At 36.1% G+C, this 20,744-nt stretch overlaps 3 protein-coding genes across 3 annotated transcripts; all 3 read right to left on the bottom strand.

Annotated features, from left to right (window-relative positions):
* Window positions 1–1,139: 1,139 nt before the first annotated feature.
* On the bottom strand, window positions 1,140–3,238 carry LOC118348671. Its single transcript, XM_035690760.1, has 2 exons — window positions 2,222–3,238; window positions 1,140–1,913 (listed from the first exon to the last, which is right to left on the bottom strand). The coding sequence occupies exons 1-2, from the start codon at window positions 3,236–3,238 to the stop codon at window positions 1,140–1,142; spliced, it is 1,791 nt and encodes a 596-aa protein (XP_035546653.1).
* A 52-nt stretch (window positions 3,239–3,290) lies between these two features.
* Window positions 3,291–4,748, bottom strand: LOC118348670. Its single transcript, XM_035690759.1, has one exon. It carries the CDS (start codon window positions 4,746–4,748, stop codon window positions 3,291–3,293), a length of 1,458 nt encoding a protein of 485 aa, XP_035546652.1.
* An 11,458-nt stretch (window positions 4,749–16,206) lies between these two features.
* Window positions 16,207–17,262, bottom strand: LOC108991622 (putative wall-associated receptor kinase-like 16). Its single transcript, XM_018965952.1, has one exon. The coding sequence runs from the start codon at window positions 17,260–17,262 to the stop codon at window positions 16,207–16,209; it is 1,056 nt and encodes a 351-aa protein (XP_018821497.1).
* Window positions 17,263–20,744: the final 3,482 nt, after the last annotated feature.

Here is a 20,744-nt window from a genome sequence, read left to right as displayed (position 1 = left end):
AGAATTGTCTACATTGGATTCATGTAAGAATTCTAGAAGATACTAGATGGTCTACGAAAAATCCACACCAATATCTAAAAAAAAAAAAAAAAAATTAACATGTCTGATTCGGCAATGTATATTTTAGACCCAAAGCACAATATTATACTATTCACAATTTGAATAGTGACTCCATTTTGTAATTTTCCTAGTGCTTTCAATTTGTTAATGAGTCCATATAGGGCGCTTGTATGGACTGCTCGATGTGGTCCATCTCCTGGAACCTTGTTGTATTTAACTGCCATTCATGACTAGATTTCAAGCAAACTAACATTCAGCTAAAGCACCAAACAATTGTACGCATCTGAAATCCCAAAATGGTATTATAAAGTTGCATCATTAGTCCATTCTTTTGTTGTATCATATTTAGTTTTTTCCAACTACCAGCACTATCATCTGTATCTTACTAAATTCATTACTTGAATTTAGGTGGTCTTATGTGTATTGGATGATAGGTTGTAGTGACTGATATATTTAGTTGTATATCTCATGTGTATTGGGCTGCTCCCCTTTTATTTGTGTAAAAGACATTAATTGTTAAAAGAATGTGATGGTTGGAATTTTTAATAACTTAAATTTAGTTAAGTTCGTTGGGTTTCTAAAATGCAAGGCTTTTGTATCTTGGAAACATTCTGAATATCAAAAGGAACAGTGGTAGTTGAGCACCAATTTTCAGCGTTGCAAGTCAAAGTAAAGAAAGCATACAGACAGTGGCCACGTTATATCAAAATAATGCCTTCACACATGCTTTCTTGAAGTGTGGAGATGATCTCCCAATGAGTAAAGTCATGCGCTGTCTGCAAATAGATGAAAACAGAAACCAAGTCAGTCAGCAATATAAATCCCGGAGTGAATATATACCCTCTTAATGGTGCATTAATATGACTATAACTTAATGACTAAAAAACATATCATGTATATAAAATCCTCATGCATCTAATTGCATGTATGGTGGAATTGAAAGTCGGGCACAACATTTAATAAGCGAAATAGTTATGTAGAAGTGATTAACATTATATATCATTAGAGAAACCATTATCATCAAAATAGGATAAGAACAACCATCAGCAACAGAGTCTATAATAATGAAACTGAGGTTTTTATTCAGTACCATCGCCATCCCCCTCATCTATGTTCTCCATCCAAAACACGCTGTTAATGTTTTCATCATCAGTGAAGGCCTCATCAGCACTTTCTTCAGCCAATTGCTCTGGTGACAATGTGGCGTCATCAACGGGCAAGTGGTCTTCATTTACTCTGGTCAATGGATTGAGCATGCCTGGGTTAGTTTCATTAACATTACCATAGTTCCTAACATCAGTGTCACTATCGTCTTCTGTTTCAACAACGTGCAATTCATCATCAAGTTCATGCAAGTCCGAGGTCTTGTGGGGAATATTGTAAACATTCCTATTTGTTATCTTGTGTACTGCGTGCCAACTTCCCCCCAAAGTCGGGTCTTTTATGTAAAACACTTGCAACGCTTGGCATGCTAGAGCGAAAGGCTCATCTTTATACCATTGCCTAGAAGTGTTGACACTCGTGAAGTGATCTCCAATGTGTATCCCCCTTCTCGTGTCGCCAATGTCCCACCAATCACATTTAAACAAAAAACACTTACGCCAACCCATATAGCGTAATTCTATGATGTCCTGCAACACACCGTAGAAGTCAATTGGCAATCCTTCATGGTCGGCATGAACAACAACCCCACTATTTTGGGTGCGGCGACGCCCTTCGAGATCATTCGTGTGAAACCGAATTCCATTCATTATACAGCCAGCATATGATGCAACTAGTGGATCTGGACCACATGCTAATGCATATATGTCATCGGTCACCTCAGGGGGAGTCTTCGCATGCAACTCGGCAATCTAACATGGATATTTGACAAAGGAGAACATTAAGGAAGAAATTCGAAGGTTCTATAAAGGGATATGTTTATAAGTGAAAAAGGGAAATCTTACACGTGTTCTGAACCACGTTGGGAATTGACTTTGGTGCCTACGCTCAATGTTACTGGGGTCCTCTTCTTTCATTTTGTTATAGTGATCACTACAAAAACTATATGCATTAATAAGTTATCCAATCATAATAAAACAAAATAAAAAGCATGTATGGATATAGAGGGTGCACTTACTCTATATAGTCCTCAATCTCTGCGCAATTATTAAGGACGTACCACTCGGCCTTGGAAAAAAGTGCATCGGGTAATTTTTCCATTCTTGCTGCCCCTAACGGGCGCACTTTTTGGGAGAAAACCGATAAACTTGCCTCTCGAGAGGCCAACCAAGTCAATGTTCCGTTCCTCCCGGTTATATCTAGTCTCGATATCATTAAGGTACATAGAGCAAAACGTCAGGCACTCGACATGAACATATGCCTCAGCAATTGAGCCTTCTGGACGGGCTCTGTTGCGGACATATCGCTTGAACTTACCCAGATACCTCTCGAAAGGGTACATCCACCTATACTGAACAGGTCCTGCTAGCAATGCCTCATCTGGCAGATGAATGGCAAGATGCACCATGATATCAAAAAATGCAGGTGGGAATATCATTTCTAATTTGCAAAGAATGATGGGGATATTAGCTTGAAGCCGTTCCAACACTGTTATGTCTAGTGTTCGTGAACATAATTCTTTGAAAAATGAGCAGAACTCGATTAAAGCTCCCCTAATATCGGGTCGTAGGTACCCACCAATAACAACTGGCAACAAATATTGCATAAAGATATGACAATCATGGCTCTTCATCCCTATGATTTTTCCTTCAGTAATGTTGACACACCGGGCAATATTTGAGGCAAAACCATCTGGAAATTTGACTTCTGAAAGACGTGCACAAAAACTCCTTCGCTCAGTTACATTTAACATATAACATGCAAGACTCATAGAAGTATGATTACCATCATGCCGTAAATGTAATTCTTTTCTTAGTCCAAGATCTTCCAAATCCCTACACGCATTGGCGGTGTCCTTACTTTTGCCTTCAATATTCATCAAGGTTCCCAGGATTGAATCACAAATATTTTTTTCAATATGCATGACGTCCAAGTTATGTCGCAATCCCAAATCTAACCAGTAAGGAAGCTCAAAGAAGATACATTTTTTTGTCCAATTAAGTTCATTGGGCATACGTTTCCTCTTCTTGGTTGATTTACCAAACTGCACGTTTGAGACCTCATGTAATTGCTCCATTAAAGCTTGTCCCACTTTCATTTTAGGTTGGAGACGGTGTTCCTCCTTACCATTAAAAGCATTTTTTTTCCTTCTCCAACTGTGATCTGGCACCAACCACCGACGATGACCCATATAACAATGTTTTCGACCATGCACAAGCCATAGTGAAATCTGTTTCTAAGTTACATGTAGGGCATGCCATCTTACCCTTTGTGCTCCAGCCTGAAAGATTTGCATATGCAGGAAAGTCATTGATGGTCCAGAGCAACGTTGCCCTTAACTGAAACGATTCTTGTTTGTATGAATCATATGTACGAATTCCCTCTTCCCATAATTCTGTCAACTCATCTATTAGGGGACGTAGGAACACGTCAATATCATTTCCCGGTGCCTTTGGTCCAGGGATTAACAATGACATCATCAAATATGGATCTTTCATGCATGACCAAGGAGGCAAGTTGTAAGGCACAAGTAGCACTGGCCAAATGCTGTACGGTTTGCTCATGTTATTGAATGGGTTGAACCCATCACTCGCTAGACCAAGTCTGACATTACGAGGATCTTGGGCAAACCAATCATATTTGTTATCGAAGTCTTTCCATACCCTAGAATCAGCCGGATGTCTCATGAAGTTGGGATCATCAACACGCTCTTCTGCATGCCATCTCATGGCTTGGGCAGTCTTCTTTGACATAAACAGCCTTTGCAACCGTGGCTTCAAAGGAAAATAGCGGAGGACTTTTTGGGGTATCCTTTGTTGGTTAGTTGTGTTTGAGGCCCACCTAGATGCATTACATATAGGGCACTCATCTTTATCAAGATGATCCTTCCAAAACAAGGCACAATCATTTGGGCATACATGTATCTTTGTGTAACTAAAGCCCAAACCACGTTGTAAGCGGCGAGCCTCGTTATATGAGGCAGGGAACTGAGCATCAGGAAATGCTACTTGCAAAAGCTTTATAACCATGTCAAATGACTTCACAGTCCAACCACCAACTGTCTTTATGTGAAGCAACTTGACTATGAATGATAGCTTTGAGAACTCTGTGCAGGTGGGATAAAGTGGAGTTCTTGCATTGTCTAGCAGCTCGTCAAAGTTAGGGTGTATTGGAGTACCAGAGGTGTGTCGTGAAGGCCCTGCGTCTGAGTGCAATTCTGTTCTACTAGAATCATCCATAAAGGACCCAACACGGATGTCATCTAACATCTCGTCTACATCATCAATGTAGTCATTGTAGTTATAGGCATCATCACCATCTTCGTCAGAAAATGTGGCGTCTGGCAAAGTTTCCTCCTCGCCATGGAATATCCATTCCGTATAAGATGTATCAATACCTACGATGAACAAGTGATCCTCAACCATAGCAATATGATGGAAAGATCGATTTCGGCATCTCCTACATGGACACCTGATGCATTCTCTACCCGGTGCATGGGCCTTCGCCATATCTATGAATTGTTTAACGCCATTTGCGTATTCATTGGAACGCAATCTATCTTCAATATGCATCCAAGCCTTATCCATCTGGTTGAGTTATATGGAATTGAAACAATTAATAAGGATATGAGGAAATTCTTGGTAATTTAGTTAACTGTATGAAAGTTTGTAATGGGTTATCACGAAAGTAGTTGAAGGTCCTCACCAGAGTATGAAAGGTAAAAAACTATTTCAAGGGCATCTAGGCCAACCGGGTAAGTAGTGTTATGATTGTAGGGTGTCTCTTGATGATATGCCCAAAAGTCTAGTTCCAGCTATTTATATATAATTTTGAATTAAACTATGGTCAATTAATTCTTATATGGGAAAAAAAGATCCTTTGTCAATGAATTCAACAATTACTATCTACTTTCCTAGTAATTTCCATACACCATATATATAAATATATATATATATATATATATATATATATATATATACTCTTATATATGTTCCTAGTAAAAAAGACCCTATGTATGAGCAACACAAAGAAATTAAGAGAATATATACGAGCAACACTATTCTTAAGAGAATTAAGAACAGATTCAGCTTTATACATGATATTATTGGTCATTTCAAGGTACATATATATATATATATATATTAGTGCAAAGTTGACCGCATGAGTTCAAAGAAACTGCATGCAGCAAGCTGTAAATATGAAGTGTACATATTAATAAATTATAATTATTAATAATGCAGCAAGAGATTTATATTCCCAAGCGAATTCCCAAGGGTTGGGAACCATGCATTAAAGTCTAGAGGGACCAGATTGGCAGAGGTTTTCGTTGCATTAATTAAAATTACAACCTCAACACAACACTAAAGTAATTTACACAGCAAACTGTATTCTGTCCAAGCTTGATGTATTGAGAACAACACTACTTTAATTATTCAACACATTCACATGATATATCGTGTGAATGTGAGTTTGGAAGAGAGGGTCATCAGAATTTCAACACTAATTGCTACTTGGGGATAGGTAGTGGTAATTTTAGTTGCCGCAAAAGGTGTTTCACGAAAAAAAAATGCACCAAAAAGAATACAGAAAAAATATAATACACATCCAAATTATATGTTCTGGCTCAAAAAAGAATATGTCAAAGTAGCAAAAGAAACAAAAGAAAAGAATGAACTAACCCTCTTAGCTTTTCCGAACTTGCACCTTTCTGGTAGGATTTCCACCTAATCCTGTGCCTGAAACTAGTACTTCAGTCTCTGTTTCTTGCCCAATCTGCAAGACATCAATTATCATATTAAAAAAATGGCAAATATATCTATAAGTCATTCTCCCAATATGAAGCTAGCACAAAAAGCTCCCACTGGGACTAATTCTTTTGAGAGATTGCACAAATATGGCTAGACACATCCTCAGGTCATGTTCAAATGGATTAAGAGCCAACTTAATAACTCCATGTGGCTCAAGGTGCACACAATGCATATTCACTTGAAGATGTGTGAAGAAAAATAAGGAAAAAAAAATGATGTACGTGGATCAGTTTTTAATTTACTACGAAAAATGGATGTTATTCCAGAAATTTTATCTCATAATTTTCCATTTATGACCGTGGATTCTTAGATAATGTTGTCCTAGTAAAAATTACATGCAGAACATATTGAAAATGAAGAAGTTACGAGGAGTACTAGATATAAGACCAAGAAAATCACTAGTTGTGTTCATGCAAGATAATGATTCTTCACTTTCAACCACCAAAATGAAGCAAATCCCACCCCTGTACAGGGTCATCAAGTGCAATATAATTGCATGACAAAAACCATCAGTGGAAAACGGCACTAGCAACCAGGGAATCAAAATTAATAATTATAAATATCGACTGAGAAGGCGAAGGAAAAAACAGTAATACACGGCCATACACACACAAAGCATGATGGAACATGAATATAAAACAAGTAAAAAGGTGACTCCCTACTTCAAAACATTATACCTTTTGTGACCTGAATGGCAAAAATCAATTGACACTTTGGTTTATGAGTTAAAGAGTTCCTACCATTTGAAGTAGAAAGGAAATCAGTAGGGGCAAAACCATATATTGATTGTTTTCCCAATCAATATTGAGACAATGCATTGTCATCATCTTAAGAAAATTTTGCTTATAGAAAAAGATCATGAAGCCAAAAATGCAATGCAAGTAAATAAAAGTCAAAATTCATGAGCAAAAAGACTATGTAAAAGGCATCCCAATATGCTAGCCATACCATCCACACTAGAAACAAAGGGGTCCTACTCCAATAGAAATGAAGACATTAGAAACACCTTAGTAGAAAATAAAAAGATAAATATTTTGACATTGTATAATCACTATGTGCAATTATCTTCCAGTGAATTAGCAAACTAGCATCACATTGTAATCTCGCAAACTGTGATAGCATAAATAAAAATCATTTACTACAGACCACTTGGAGTCATTCTAGTACATGCATGAAAAGGTATGTGAATAACGTTGTTTCATGGCACTTGTGTTTTGGAATTCTGCTAGCGATCGAGCTAGTTAGCTAGCTAGGTTGATATATATGTCTCTCTCAGAAAGATGAATACCGGCCACATGCTTCGGCACGTTCATGCTTATTCTTTCAGATTTTTCTACTGTTTGAGTCATGAAGTTGTATCACACAAAATTCATTATTTGCTGGTTTTGTCAATTCCTTGTGCTAAACTCCAATTTTGTTTTTTCCCACCTCATAAATCCCTCTTTGCACTTTCTTATCCCTCTGTAGAGAAGTTTTAAAACCCAACCCAACCCTTTATACATAAATACTACGCTTTATGTTAATTTAATAATCTCCAATGTTTCCCCAAGGATAACGCAATTGTCTTCTGATCTGACGGCTTCGTTACTTGCGTTAATTATAATTGCATGCTAAAAAACTTGGAGAATTTAATTCTACTTGTTTCTAGCCATACTTCCAGAATCTCCTCAAGGTTTTAGACCAGCATACCATTCGTCTCTGAAGCTAACAGTGGTGGTGTTGTGGTTAAAATACATCATGATTCTACTTATTCTTTGCATCATGAATCATGATGCATTTAAAGGTGATGATGTTTGTATTTCCTACATAGAGTTGGTTATATTCAACCAACTCTCACTCTCCAATAAAAATATATGGTCCAGTACCTTTGAAATGAATAAGGTTTGAAAACCTTATTCATTCATATATTACTACTTTATTGAAACTTACGGATTTTACTATATGGACACCTTTGTTTTATCATTGCGAAGGTATTTGTACAAGACTTTATTGGTTTAACATCTACATTAGCATTTCATTCTTTCTATTATTGTATGTTGTGCAGTCTGATATGCTATTTGATAGCATATTTACTGGAAGCCTTGTAGCAACTGCATGCAATATACTGTATAAACACCAGGCATGCCAGATAGAGAACACTCACTGAATTGCAGAGACTAAACACCAACATCAGAATTTATATATACTGGATGAAATAATGTCTTATTTCATCTTCATCCTTAAAATTGCAGAGAAGTTGATCTCCTAACTCCCTCCTCCATAATACATGAACAAATTAGTAAGTCTATAAATACTGAAATTTATAGCTAATTAGACCATATTTACAAGTTATGTACACTTCTCTAAAACCCAGAAATATATTTATCCATGTATATAGAATCAGAGAGAGAGAGAGAGAGAATGAGAGAAATTACTAGCTTACCCATAGGCACGGATTCCAGGTTTAGACAGAAAAACAAAGGCATGAGCACAGATTACAGGTGGACTTTATTCTTATAAGCCACAACCATTTTGCAGCAGTACATGTTTCCACTACCATACCACAGCCACAGATTCCCAAGAGGTAGAGAAAACAGTAGGAAGAACATAGTCAACGAGATAGAGACAAAGTCCATTGAAATGATAGTTGGTCCAATAAATTTCTAATTAGAAACTATGATTAATAAGCAACTGTAAGTGACATGTAAGTTTTGGTTTTGGTGGGTGGGGTAGCTCAAAATATAACTTTGAGATACATTTTTCTAATTACATGAAAAGCATGTTCAACTACTTTTTTTTATCTTCTTCTTCCTCAACCCAACCTATTATTATTTTGCAAACTTATAAATTTACATTTTAAGCCAAGGTACTGATGATTTTTGGAGCGCGTCCTGCTTTTTCTGGATTAACATTTGCTCTCCCAAGGATCGACAATGCTGTCCCTATATATCATCAGTTTGTCCTCCTACTGTTAATTCTATTTTGGTACCTTTCCAGTTTCCATTCCTCAATATATAACGCCATCCTCGTAAGATTAATAATTTCTAAAAAGGCTTTAGAGCTCTGCTTTGCAGGCTTTTGTACGTTATATGGCTACTTGATGAGAACCACATAAGTGCGAATTAACCTGATCAGTAGCAACGCTAATAATTGTTATCATGCATGAGAACGTAAATCGAGTTGTAGTGCATAATTATGTTTGTGATTCACAGTAACTATCATGCAGATAAATGAGTTTGATAATTAATGAAGATCATCATCCTGGCTAGAGCTATGGTTTGGCCTTTGACCACTAACATATTTTCCTTCTTTTTGTTAAAATGAAATTTGGGAGCACACATTCAAATTCCTAGCATACTCGCACATCAGGTTATATATGCATCAAATCAATTCAAGCTATTTTACAAACAACAAATGAGCATACTTTGAAGGGGTAAAAATTCATAACTCAATAATCTTTAGCACATAACGTTCTAAATTTAAAGGCAAAAACATGAATGTAGGAGTTAAAAGAGTTGGATTCACAAGGGATCAGAACCTAATTAATGGGACGCAAGTATTCAAGAAATATTATGTATATTCATGGCTAAACAAAGACAATGAAAAACTGTGAAGAAGAAACCGGGCTCATGAACCAGAGATACACACACGTAGAAGAGGCAGCAATAGGCGAGAGATTTACCAAGGGGAGAGGGAGAGACAGAGATATGAGAAGAGAAATCATCAATAGGCAAAGATTTGTCAGAGGGATGCACCTTTACTGGAGTTGACAGTAATCAATGCCCAGATCGTGAGTGGCGGCAACTGGCGGTAGTGAAGTTGAACGGGGCGGCAACTGTCGAAGTGAGTGGACGTCGAAGGCGGCGACACAAGGAAACCACCGTCGGCAGTGAGGTTGCAAGGTGAAGGCAAAATCGCTAGGTTATTCTAATTGAGGGCTCGGCTAGTATATCTAACGAAGCAATACACACCTTCTGTGGAAAAAAGCTCTTGTATTGGGGCACAAAAGTAGAAATTCACAAAACCTTTTAACACGAACGAAATATCGTCGCTATAGATAGGTTTTCTACACGGTTTTTCACTCGACGCACGAAATCTCGTAATATATGGCAAAAGTTATTGCGACGGGAGAGTTTTGTGCCATAAGTCCACTATTTCCCACCAGTGGTAGTCATGGAGGAAGAAATCGTGGGAAAATCCTAAATTTCTTGTAGTTTATGAAAATAGTTTCTCTTAAGCCAGTCAAGAAAATGAAATGATATTGGGAGCAGTCTCATGTTTTGGGACATCTGGATCACACCTTAGGTGTCCCAAGTAAAATGACCAAAAAACCCCCACAACAAAACCCAAAACCCATCTTGCTCTTCTACCCCGTGTCACCCAAGCCCCCCGTCCCCACCCCTCGCCCATCCTCTCCCCCCACCCCCACCACCCGCCCACGTCGGCATCCTTTCCCTCACCCGGCGTCGCCATCGTCTCCCCCAACCGCAACCTGCATCGCATCCTCACCCGCACCCGCACCCGTACCCCCTATAGGCCAAATGAGAGACATGGATGAGCATGGAGGGCTGAAGGAGGTGTGGTGGAGTGAGTTGTGGCTGAGGGAGGTTCGAAGTGGCAGTTGGAGCCGTGGGTGGCGGCGTATGGCTTGGTAAGGGGCAGACCCCGTATGGGTGGAACCCATTTCGAGAAAGAGATGGAGAGGGCTGATGTGCTCGATGGGGCTAGGGGGAGGTCAAGGGTCTCGGTGGTGCTCGACGTTAGGGCTAGAGGCTGACTGCGGCGGTAGTAGCAGCGACAAACCGTGTAGGAGAACCCATTTTGGGTTTCGCATGGGGGTGCTACGCGTGGGGGCTTCCGTGGAGGTTTGAAGGTGGGTGGAGGTTGCCGGCGCAAGAGGGAGCCGATGGTGGTGGGTGGTGGCGCTGCAGGTGGCACACGGCGAGACTGGGTGAGACAGTGAGCAGAGAGAAGGAATCAAGTGGGGGAGAGGGAATCGGGTGGGGAGGGGAAAATGGATGCCACGTAAGGTGTGTGAAGTGTGCAATGCTACAGGGGCTGATATATAGTACTACTCCAAGAAAATATAGTTTGTAAAGCCCAGGCCCGGCCAAGACCAGTAGAAGCCCAACCCTTGAAGACCCCAAAATGACTCTGTTTTAAGGTTTGACCTAATCCCTTTCAGTTTTTTTTTTTCGTCTTCCTGTTGGTTTCTCTCCTCCCGATTTGTTTGCCTCCCCATTCTCTGCCTTCCCATGTCTCCATAGTTAAAATCCCATTACGTTCCTCTAGATCCCTTCCTCTGAAACTGAAGCTCCCTCTCACCATCTCTCTCTTGCTCTCCTTCAACTTTTAGTGTGGTTTTGGTGTTGTGATTTTTGGTGTTTTCAGATTGGGTCGCCGAGACTCCTCACGCTCGTAAGCTCACTCTCTTCTCTTCTCTACTCTCCTTCTCTCTCTCTCTCTCTCTTGCGGCATTTTGTGTTGAGATACCGGTTTGGTGTCCCCAAGTCCCTTGCCGAACGTAGGGTATACTCTCCTCTCACTCACCCTCTGTTTTCATGCACAGATCCCCCTCATGCACTCTTTTTGTTTTTGTAAGCCATTGTTCCTCCAAATTATTTTGGAATTAAATATTTATTTGGGTTGTTTGAATACTAATCGCACGATAGTGATCTAGTCCTAGACAGCATTGTACCACTCACAAAACTAGCAGATCATCATTTCGGTATTGTGAAAGGTAATCACGAATGCCAGTTTTGAAGCCATGGATTATGTTAGAAATTCTCTTATCATGTCAATTGGAATATTCTTGTGGCTATTGTATTCATGAATGAATTTTATGAATTTTTGGTGGTGATGTTGGGTTGTTTGCAAATATCTTATAATAAGCAATTGATATTGAGCTAAAATTCACATAATTAAACGGACCTGCTACATCCATAAAGACTCTCCACCAAGAAGGCCAATCTTGTTTTTATTTATTAATTTTTTCAAACATTTTTTAAAATTCTTTAAACATTTAAAATAAACAAAGAAAAAAAATTAAAATTTCATTAAAAAACACTTCCTTAACCACTAAGTAAAAAAATGAAAAACTAATTGGTGGCTTTCGTCGGAGGGGAATTTCATTTCACTAATTAAACAACAATCAATTACCGTATCACTTGGTTATCTAAGGTTCCATTTGAATAGTGAGTTGAGATGAACTAAATTGATATGAAAGTTTGAAGTTGAATAAAATATTATTAGAATATTATTTTTTAATATTATTATTATTTTGAGAATTGAAAAAATTGAATTGTTTATTATATTTTGTGTGAGAATTTGAAAAAATTGTAATGATGAGATGTAATATTTTTATTATTTAAACGGTCCTAAATCTCATTACAAGCTCGGGTTAAAAATAAATATGATTGGACTTATATCGTAATATTAGAATACTTTATTGATAACTACACATCTTTATTGAAAATAATGTAGGTTCTCACCGTTCATTCTAATTGGTAATATCATATGAAGAATATTAGATACAATTTAGCGTGTATAAGTTTTACGCATTTATTATGAAAAAAAGTAGGATTTATTATTGAAAAAATAATTTTTTCATGTGAGTTTTAGATTTATCTTCTTTTTTCAAAGAAAGTGTGCGAGACTTGCATATCTTAAAACTGCAAATATTATTTCTCATATAATATACACTTGAAAAGAAATAATGCTACAAAAGCCTTACACTACACACCTCCACCTAGCTAATTAATATATGATTTGTTGTTTTTACCATTCTATTTAAACACATATATTTAAGCATGAGAAATAATACTTTCAGTCATAAATTGCGTAAGCACCAAGTACTCCTCTTGAAAAAAAAAAGACACATAAAAAATTTAATTTTTTAATAATGTACCCCATTCTTTTTCAAAAGAAGTGCGTAGAGCTTGCACAATAATCTATTGTATTTAGCATTACTCTTTAAGCATATTAAGATAGAATGACAAAAATGAAAAATCATATATTAAATAGGTGGATGTGTATTGTGTAAAATTTCATATAGAATTTCTCATACTTAAAACCGAAGGAGTGCTAGCTAGGCTATTTCGGGCTGATGAAAAGCACACTTATATCTTTCACGAAATTGGTTAAACTCTCCCAAAAAATTAATACAAGATAGGTCCTTTGGATCGATCATGACCTTTTATTGGCGGGCCTGGTCCTAATTAGCATGCACTTTTTTTTTTTAATCAAAGCATGCATGCTGATAGGGCCATGAAATAGATACTCCAACTAAATAAAATAAAAAGCGATATTGTTAGGAACAAATATATTAGCTAGCATATATAGGTTGTAATTGGGGCTTGCAAAATAAAATGTATTTTAGGTCGAATGAAGACTACCCTTTCACTACTTATAAAAAATAAAAATAAAAAAATAAAGCATTATTTATGTTTGGATACAGAGATGGTTTCATCTCATCTCATCTCATCTCATTATTATAACTTTTCAAAATTTTCACACAAAATATAATAAACAATTCAACTTTTTCAAATCACAAAATAATAATAATATTAAAAAATAATATTATAACAATATTCTATTCAACTCATCTAAAATCATCTTATCTCATCTCACAATCCAAACCAGCTCATGCATTTGATTCCAGCCAAAGAAATAAAAATGATAAATTCATCGAAATTCATGAGATTATAAAATTGATTTGATTGGTCCTTTTGTATTGAGATTTGGCATGACATACCCAATCACCAGCTTAATTTGTATGTTGCATTTCTTACCAGTCTAAAAACAGGTTGTTGGTATGCAACTTGTGTGTGAAGGTAAGAGCTTGAAAATCAATTAAGTATATTATATATATATATATATATATATATATTATATATATATATATATATGATTAAGACTATCCCTAGATTGCTTTATGATCTAGCAAATAGAAATCAAGGTCTAATCTACTTTTATAGTTGACACATTGTAGTCTCATAATTATTCTCCAAAAAAAGAGTCCCATTGTTAGTTGAGATATTAATCAATCTTTGTAATCCTAAGAAACAGATTTTTCATGAAATTTTTTATATTGTTGGATGGAAAATAAATCATGGTTGGCAGAAGATGAGATATATAATAAGGATGTACTACCCCATAAGATTTCAAAACTCACCTATATATGAACGTGTTAATTTCTCATCATTAAATAGGTTATGGTGCAATTTAATAATTGGATACCTAAATTATTTGTTTTACATCATGAAATGTAAGAAATTTATTTAAATAAATGTAATTCCAATCAAGCTGCCAAAATGCATGATCCAATTTCGAAAGGTAACAACAAAATTTATAGTAGATAATGCCATTCAAAACGTCTCAATTATAAGAAATAAAGATGTGGGACATTTGAAATTACGACAAAAGAGAAATCCGTCTCTTTGACAAATATTACTGGAGAGTCATTGGACTCAATTAGACAGACCAAATGACACAAAGTAAAAGACCCATATAATAGATCCAGCGGTCCATAAACTTTACCTAGGAATGAATGAACTACTCGATCCACTTGTCAAGAACTTCAGTAGCAATGATAAACCCCTTAGTGACATCGCTAGATGATTAAAAAAATGGCCATGATGATTTAACAATAAGGAGAGAGAAGTACCATTAATGCTTTAAGTAAAGATGTCTGTAAATAAGGTTTTCTCTATAGAAAAACAATAAATATTTTGCCTCTCTCTATGAAAAAATCTTCTATATTATTAATGTTGTATATATATATATATATATATATATATATATATAAGGTCCTAATAATTTTCTTTCCTAATATATTTTGACTAAGCAGCACCTACCAAGTAAATATTCTAAGTCCCAAGAGAGTATATATTGGATTCCTGCTCCACTTTGCTGGCATCCTACTTGATCCAATTGAGAGGATACCATGCAAAACCCATTCCACCTCAAGGCTATGTTGTGGGCTGTGCAAAGCAAATAACTTTTGAGTTAATATTGTTCTTGTTAACGGCAAAATCGCCACAACAGGCCAAAATGGGGTCGAGAAAAAGTCATTCCTGACCCACTATTGTGATCTTGGCTTCGATCAGTGTAGTGTGGAGCCCGCGGAGCTAGTCTAGTGCGGTTGTGCGATGTCTGTACTTTCATCCATGGTAGAGAGCAGTGAAAATAAAGAGACAGAGACACACAAATTTACGTGGTTCGACATAAAGCCTACGTCCACGAGATGTAGGGAGGGGAGGATCCACTATAATATGATTGTTTGTCTCTTATGGTCTCTAGTCCTCATTGTACAATGGAAATCTGAGCTCTATCTTTTGGTGGAGATTCCCTCTCTGGAGTCCTTATCGTGAGGTTGAAGAAACTGCTAAAGCTAAAGTCTGGAAGAAGCCCCTTTGGAAGTGGTCCAGTCCCTTTGCTTTATCCTCTGCCCTTTGCCTACTTTACGTCCTATCTTCTCTCCTTTATGTCACATACTCCCTTTTCTCCTGCCACCCTGACTTCCCTCAACCTATTGTCCCCTCCTTCCCCCTCTCTTTCTATGCATGCAATACATATCACCCAACATTACTTCGAAAATTCCATTCAACAACTCCTAGTACTTGGGAATTAAGGTATCGAAATAAAAATCTCATAGACAACAATAGAAAATTAATATCCATAAAGATAACTGAGATCAATCTTAATTTGTAGGTTGCTTGGTGGACATTGCAACATTTATACCAATAAACAATTTCAATTTTTTAGATGAATATGTGTAAATAGATTTCATTAATAAGGTAATTATGAAATCCTTACTTTGAATCTCTGTTCATTACAATTCCAACCTTAGTCTTCTAATTTGTATCTATCTTTTATGCTAGCACTCATTGAAGGCTTTTTTATTTTATTTTTGTGAAAGACAGTGTGGATCAAACTAGCGTTGCTTGTTATTTTTTAACTGCAATGACCTATTAAAAGAGAGACCCGAATACGGCTATTCATTATTCTAGTATTCATTACCCAAGTACGGTGTATTCATATAATATTCTAGTATTCTATAAGATTACCGAAAGCAATAGGCATTGTATATATAGTTTCAATTGCACCTCCCCGTCTGTATCAAAGTAAAGAGAGCAAAAGAGTTATTTGAACAACATATAGTTCTCTACATTATTATTATTACATGACATTATTAAGCATATAGAAATTCAATCGATCTAACCAACTTATGCAAAACTATTGGTGGAGTAATTAATTATCAGCCATCATCCAGTGGTTTCAACAGAAGGTTTCGAATTTTGCTATCTTGTCCAATAGTTGCATTGGTAGAACTAATGAGCATATCGATTTTGAAAGAGTGTGTGGGTGTACTTAGCATGTAGACCATCTCTTCTTCAGTTTCATTATCCTGTCCCCATGGATGCTTTTCCATATTTCGCAATCCCTCTAGCTTCATGGCCACTTCAGTCATAGTGGGTCTATCCTCCTTTCTTACACTTAAGCACCTTATTGCAAGACTAGCAACTTCCTTTAATACCTCAATATTACTGTCTTTGACAATGTGATCCTCAAGAATTTGAAGTAGACGATCCTCGTTAACTGCAGAAGCAAAGTAGATTGCTGGGTTTTTATAAGTTTCAGGTCTAAGTGAAGAAATTCCCTTTTCACCTATCAATAGCTCTGCCAACACGACTCCAAAGCTGTACACATCACTTTTTTCTGTTAGTTGGCTAGTATGGAAGTACTCAGGGTCTAAGTACCCAAGAGTTCCTTGCACCAAAGTGGTTATTTGTGTTTTTTCAAGAGCAACCAACAGTGAAGCTCCAAAGTCGGCCACTTTTGCTATGTGGTTATCATCTAAAAGTATATTTATACTTTTCACATCTCTATGTATAATTGGCATAGAAATTTCAGCATGAAGGTATGAAAGGGCTCTTGCGGTTTCTACTGCTATCTTCATACGCTTTTCCCATGAAAGTGAATATGCACGACTTTCATCATGAATGTGGTCAAAAAGAGTCCCATTTGTGATGAATTCATAAACTAGTAAGGGCACTTCTGTTTCAAGACAACAACTTAATAGCTTGACAACATTCCTATGGTTGACTTGGGTAAGCACAATCACCTCATTTATGAACTGCTCAATTTGATTCTGATCACAAATTTTGGACTTTTTAATTGCAACCACTTTGTTATTAGGTAATAGACATTTGTAAACAGTTCCATAGCCTCCTTTGCCGAGGACTTTACTCTCATCGTAGTTGTTGGTGGCCTTTTTAAGCTCATCTGTGCTAAAGATCTTGGTTGTCTCCATAGACCTTCCATGATTAGAGATCTTTTTCTGTAATATTAAGCCACCATTCTGTTGGAAGAATTTTTCTTAGTCTCTTAGTCTTGCTCTTAGGGGGTTCATTATTACTTTTGGGATTGAAAAGAAGGAAGCACAGACACAGAGACAGAGAGGTCACCTGTTGTTGAATACGGGTGGGAGGAAAGTAGATCTGCACGGCAAGAATTCCCACATTCTTTGCCATTCTCTGCATGATTTTAATTTTCATGAGGAAGTTGAAAGCTACTTTTTGTTTGGTTGGACTGTGTTTGAGTATTGTCTATTCTTGTGGATAATGATGGACAGCTGTTATCCTGATGAATTGTTTTTAATTCATTGATTGCACCTGCTTGGTTGGTTGCAAATTTGCAATAAATATATGTTGTGGGGCCAATTTGGTATAAACTTTCTTTTCGGTTTCGGGGTCCCGCCTCAGTTGGATTTATACATTTTCTTCATCTTCTGCTTTGATTTTCATCATTATATCCATTTCGGGAATTCACGCGAAGAACTGCAACTCATTACGTAATTTCCATTTCGGCCTTTCCTTGCCATTCACGTAGAAGGACTGCAACCCATTTCGGCATTTCCGTGCCATTCACGCTTAATTGTCTCTCTCATTATACGAAACAGTAAGCAAGTTGGATCGCAAACACCGCATAGGGGTTGGGATCGCAAACACCACGTTTAAATTGGGATGAAGCCTGTAATCCTGAAGATCATAGAATTATACATTCCAACAGTAGTACGATTTTGACTAATCAGCAGGAAATTTACAATGCAAGATCCGTGGCCCATTCTCGGTTTCCTAAAAAGTATACTAATTGATCGGTCACTTTCAGAATTTATAATCTTTCAAAACTCTCCAAGTCATTTTACCGAGTTAGCATCTATCGTGTCCATAATACATAGTCCATCATTTCCAAGATTCGGTCTCTTCAGAAAAAAGACTTTATTCTCTAGATCAAGTTTAGCTGGATTTGGCTTATTTGTTAGAGACACCCACAGATTTTATTTTATTTTTTTTTACAATTTTTTAATATTTTTAAATATTTTTAAAAAATAAAAAAAAAATATACTAATATATTAATAGTTATTTTTTTAATTAATAAATAAAAAAATGAATTAAATATATAAACGGTTAAAATAAAATAAGAAAATAAGTATCATTATTGTTTATAATAAGGGATTGTGATGGAGAGGACAAGTATATGCATGCCACATGTAATTCTCAAAGAATGGCCATGGGAGATGACAAACATGTCACGACTCTTGATGGCCGTGCAATGAAAAGAGTAATGGTGTCACAAAGCTCGGTATTTCCCTTTTTGTTTGGTTGGACTGTGTTTGAGTATTGTCTATTCTTGTAGATAGTGATGAATTGTTTTTAATTCATTGATTGCACCTGCTTGCTTGCTTGCTTGGTAGATTCAGATTGATTGAGAGAGAGATATTAGAAAACTTCTAATATATTGTTTAGACATCAAATCAATGAGAACTACCATATTCGAAGGAAAAAATATATATTATTTAAAGATTAAATCAATAGAAAAGAAAATTTCTAGAAAATCAATTTTACTTAATTTTTTATTATGCTTTATTCATTTAATTAATTGAATTTAATTCTCTCTGTTTGTTAGTAAATATATACAAATATCTAAAAGCTTCTTTCGATAGTCAATTAAAAATTATTCATATTCATCATTTTACACAAGAGTATGCAAAATTAATAAAGTAAGAAAGTAATAAGATTAATGATTTTAATACTACATAGGTTTATATAAATCTTTCGATTTCTATATTTACCTATACCGAAATATTCAAGATCTATCCTATAATTCTCTCTTTCATCAACAATCACAAGATTAAAATCATCTAATTATTGGCCAATTAATTAGAAGTAATAAGTTCAAAATAAATCAGATAAATATAGTAGAGAATTACTTCAAATTAACATAAAAAAATAAGTATAATTCGGAACTAGATTACATCGTTTTCTTAAAATAAAAAAATATATAATTCATGTTAAAAATTAAATTCAATATAAATAAATTTATTATAATTTTTCTAAAAGAATAATAGAAGAAAATAAACACTAAAAATGCTGCTAGCAGTCCAAACCTCTTAATCGCAGCGTCAGTCCGTGATCCTTTTTTGGGTCTGCGTCGTCTACTTCTTTTTCTTCTTCCGCCCTCTATTTCCTTTTTTCTTTCTTTTTTTTGTTGTTTACCTTTCACGTCAAATGTGCAAAAAGCCAAAAAAAAAATCTGCTATCTTTTTCTCTTTTTTTTTTTTTTTTCTTTTTAATTTTTGAAAAGTAAAATTCAAAAGAAATCCTTCACGCTTGGTTACGTCCGTGCTCTTCTATTTCGGAAAGAAAAAAATTCAGTCCTTTTCGTTCAAGAGCCCAACTCTCTTACGTCTTCATTCCAAATCAAAATAAAGGCCCCAACGTCTAACGCTCCATTCCAAAAAAGAAACTGCTAGAAAGAAATTGCAGCTCTTAAAGTTAAAGCAATCAATTTTGGGCTTGACTTGGCAATATTAAAACTAGTGGTTAATGCAGTTCAAAACCAGACAAAGGATGAAAGCTATTTTGGAATGCTCATCTCTGATATGCAGACAACCAATGACTAGATATGAAAAATGTAGTTTTATTCACATATGTCGGGAAGGCAATGTAATAATGGCACACAAGTTAGGCAGGGATGCTCTATGCAAACAGAATGTATTATAGACATAGAAAATCGTCCTATCTGTTTGATGTCTTTGTAATAGTGCAAGTTATGAATGAATGAGATTTTCCCAAAAAAAAAATATATATATATAATTTCATTGCACGGCAATCAAGGATTAAATCCAACTGAGGATATAATGTAGTAGTAGAATAGGCAGTGCAGATCCGTGAGGATATGAGAATCAAAGATAAAAATGTATAAATCCAACTGAGGCGGGACCCAGAAACCGGAAAGAAAGTTTGTACAAATTCATAATTCATAAAGGCTTTTTTCTTATCCGAAATAGTTGAAAGAAAAAGAAATGAGACACCACGAAATCGATCCCAGCCTGTGAATTTGTGATACCATTGTTATTCTACTCTTTCACATGTTAATACTCAGTACCCTCCAAAAACAGTGCCAAAGAAACTGCTATAAAGACCATGGCTGCTTCCCTATCAACACGACTCAAACGTTATCTGTTTTCTTTGTATTTTCTTTGTAGTGATGCTTGGCTCCGTAACAACGACATGGTATTTTCCGTAACAATGAAAAGAGCCCAATGACAAAAAGGGTAATGATTTCTTTACCACTTCTCTACAACCCAGGCTGGCTTTTTCTTTTTTTTCCTTCCATCTGAGACCCAAATCATCCAAATCAATCTCATCCCTCTCTCAGAGCACCTCCTTAAATATCTCCTTCCGTTTCTTTATTGGAAATGTTAAAGAACTCAGGAGATGATGTTAAAAT

This window comes from Juglans regia, chromosome 6, assembly GCF_001411555.2.
Source record: "Juglans regia cultivar Chandler chromosome 6, Walnut 2.0, whole genome shotgun sequence".
Lineage (NCBI taxonomy): Eukaryota > Viridiplantae > Streptophyta > Magnoliopsida > Fagales > Juglandaceae > Juglans > Juglans regia.
Note: the sequence above shows the minus strand (reverse complement) of the source record. Positions and strands in the feature narration are given on the sequence as shown.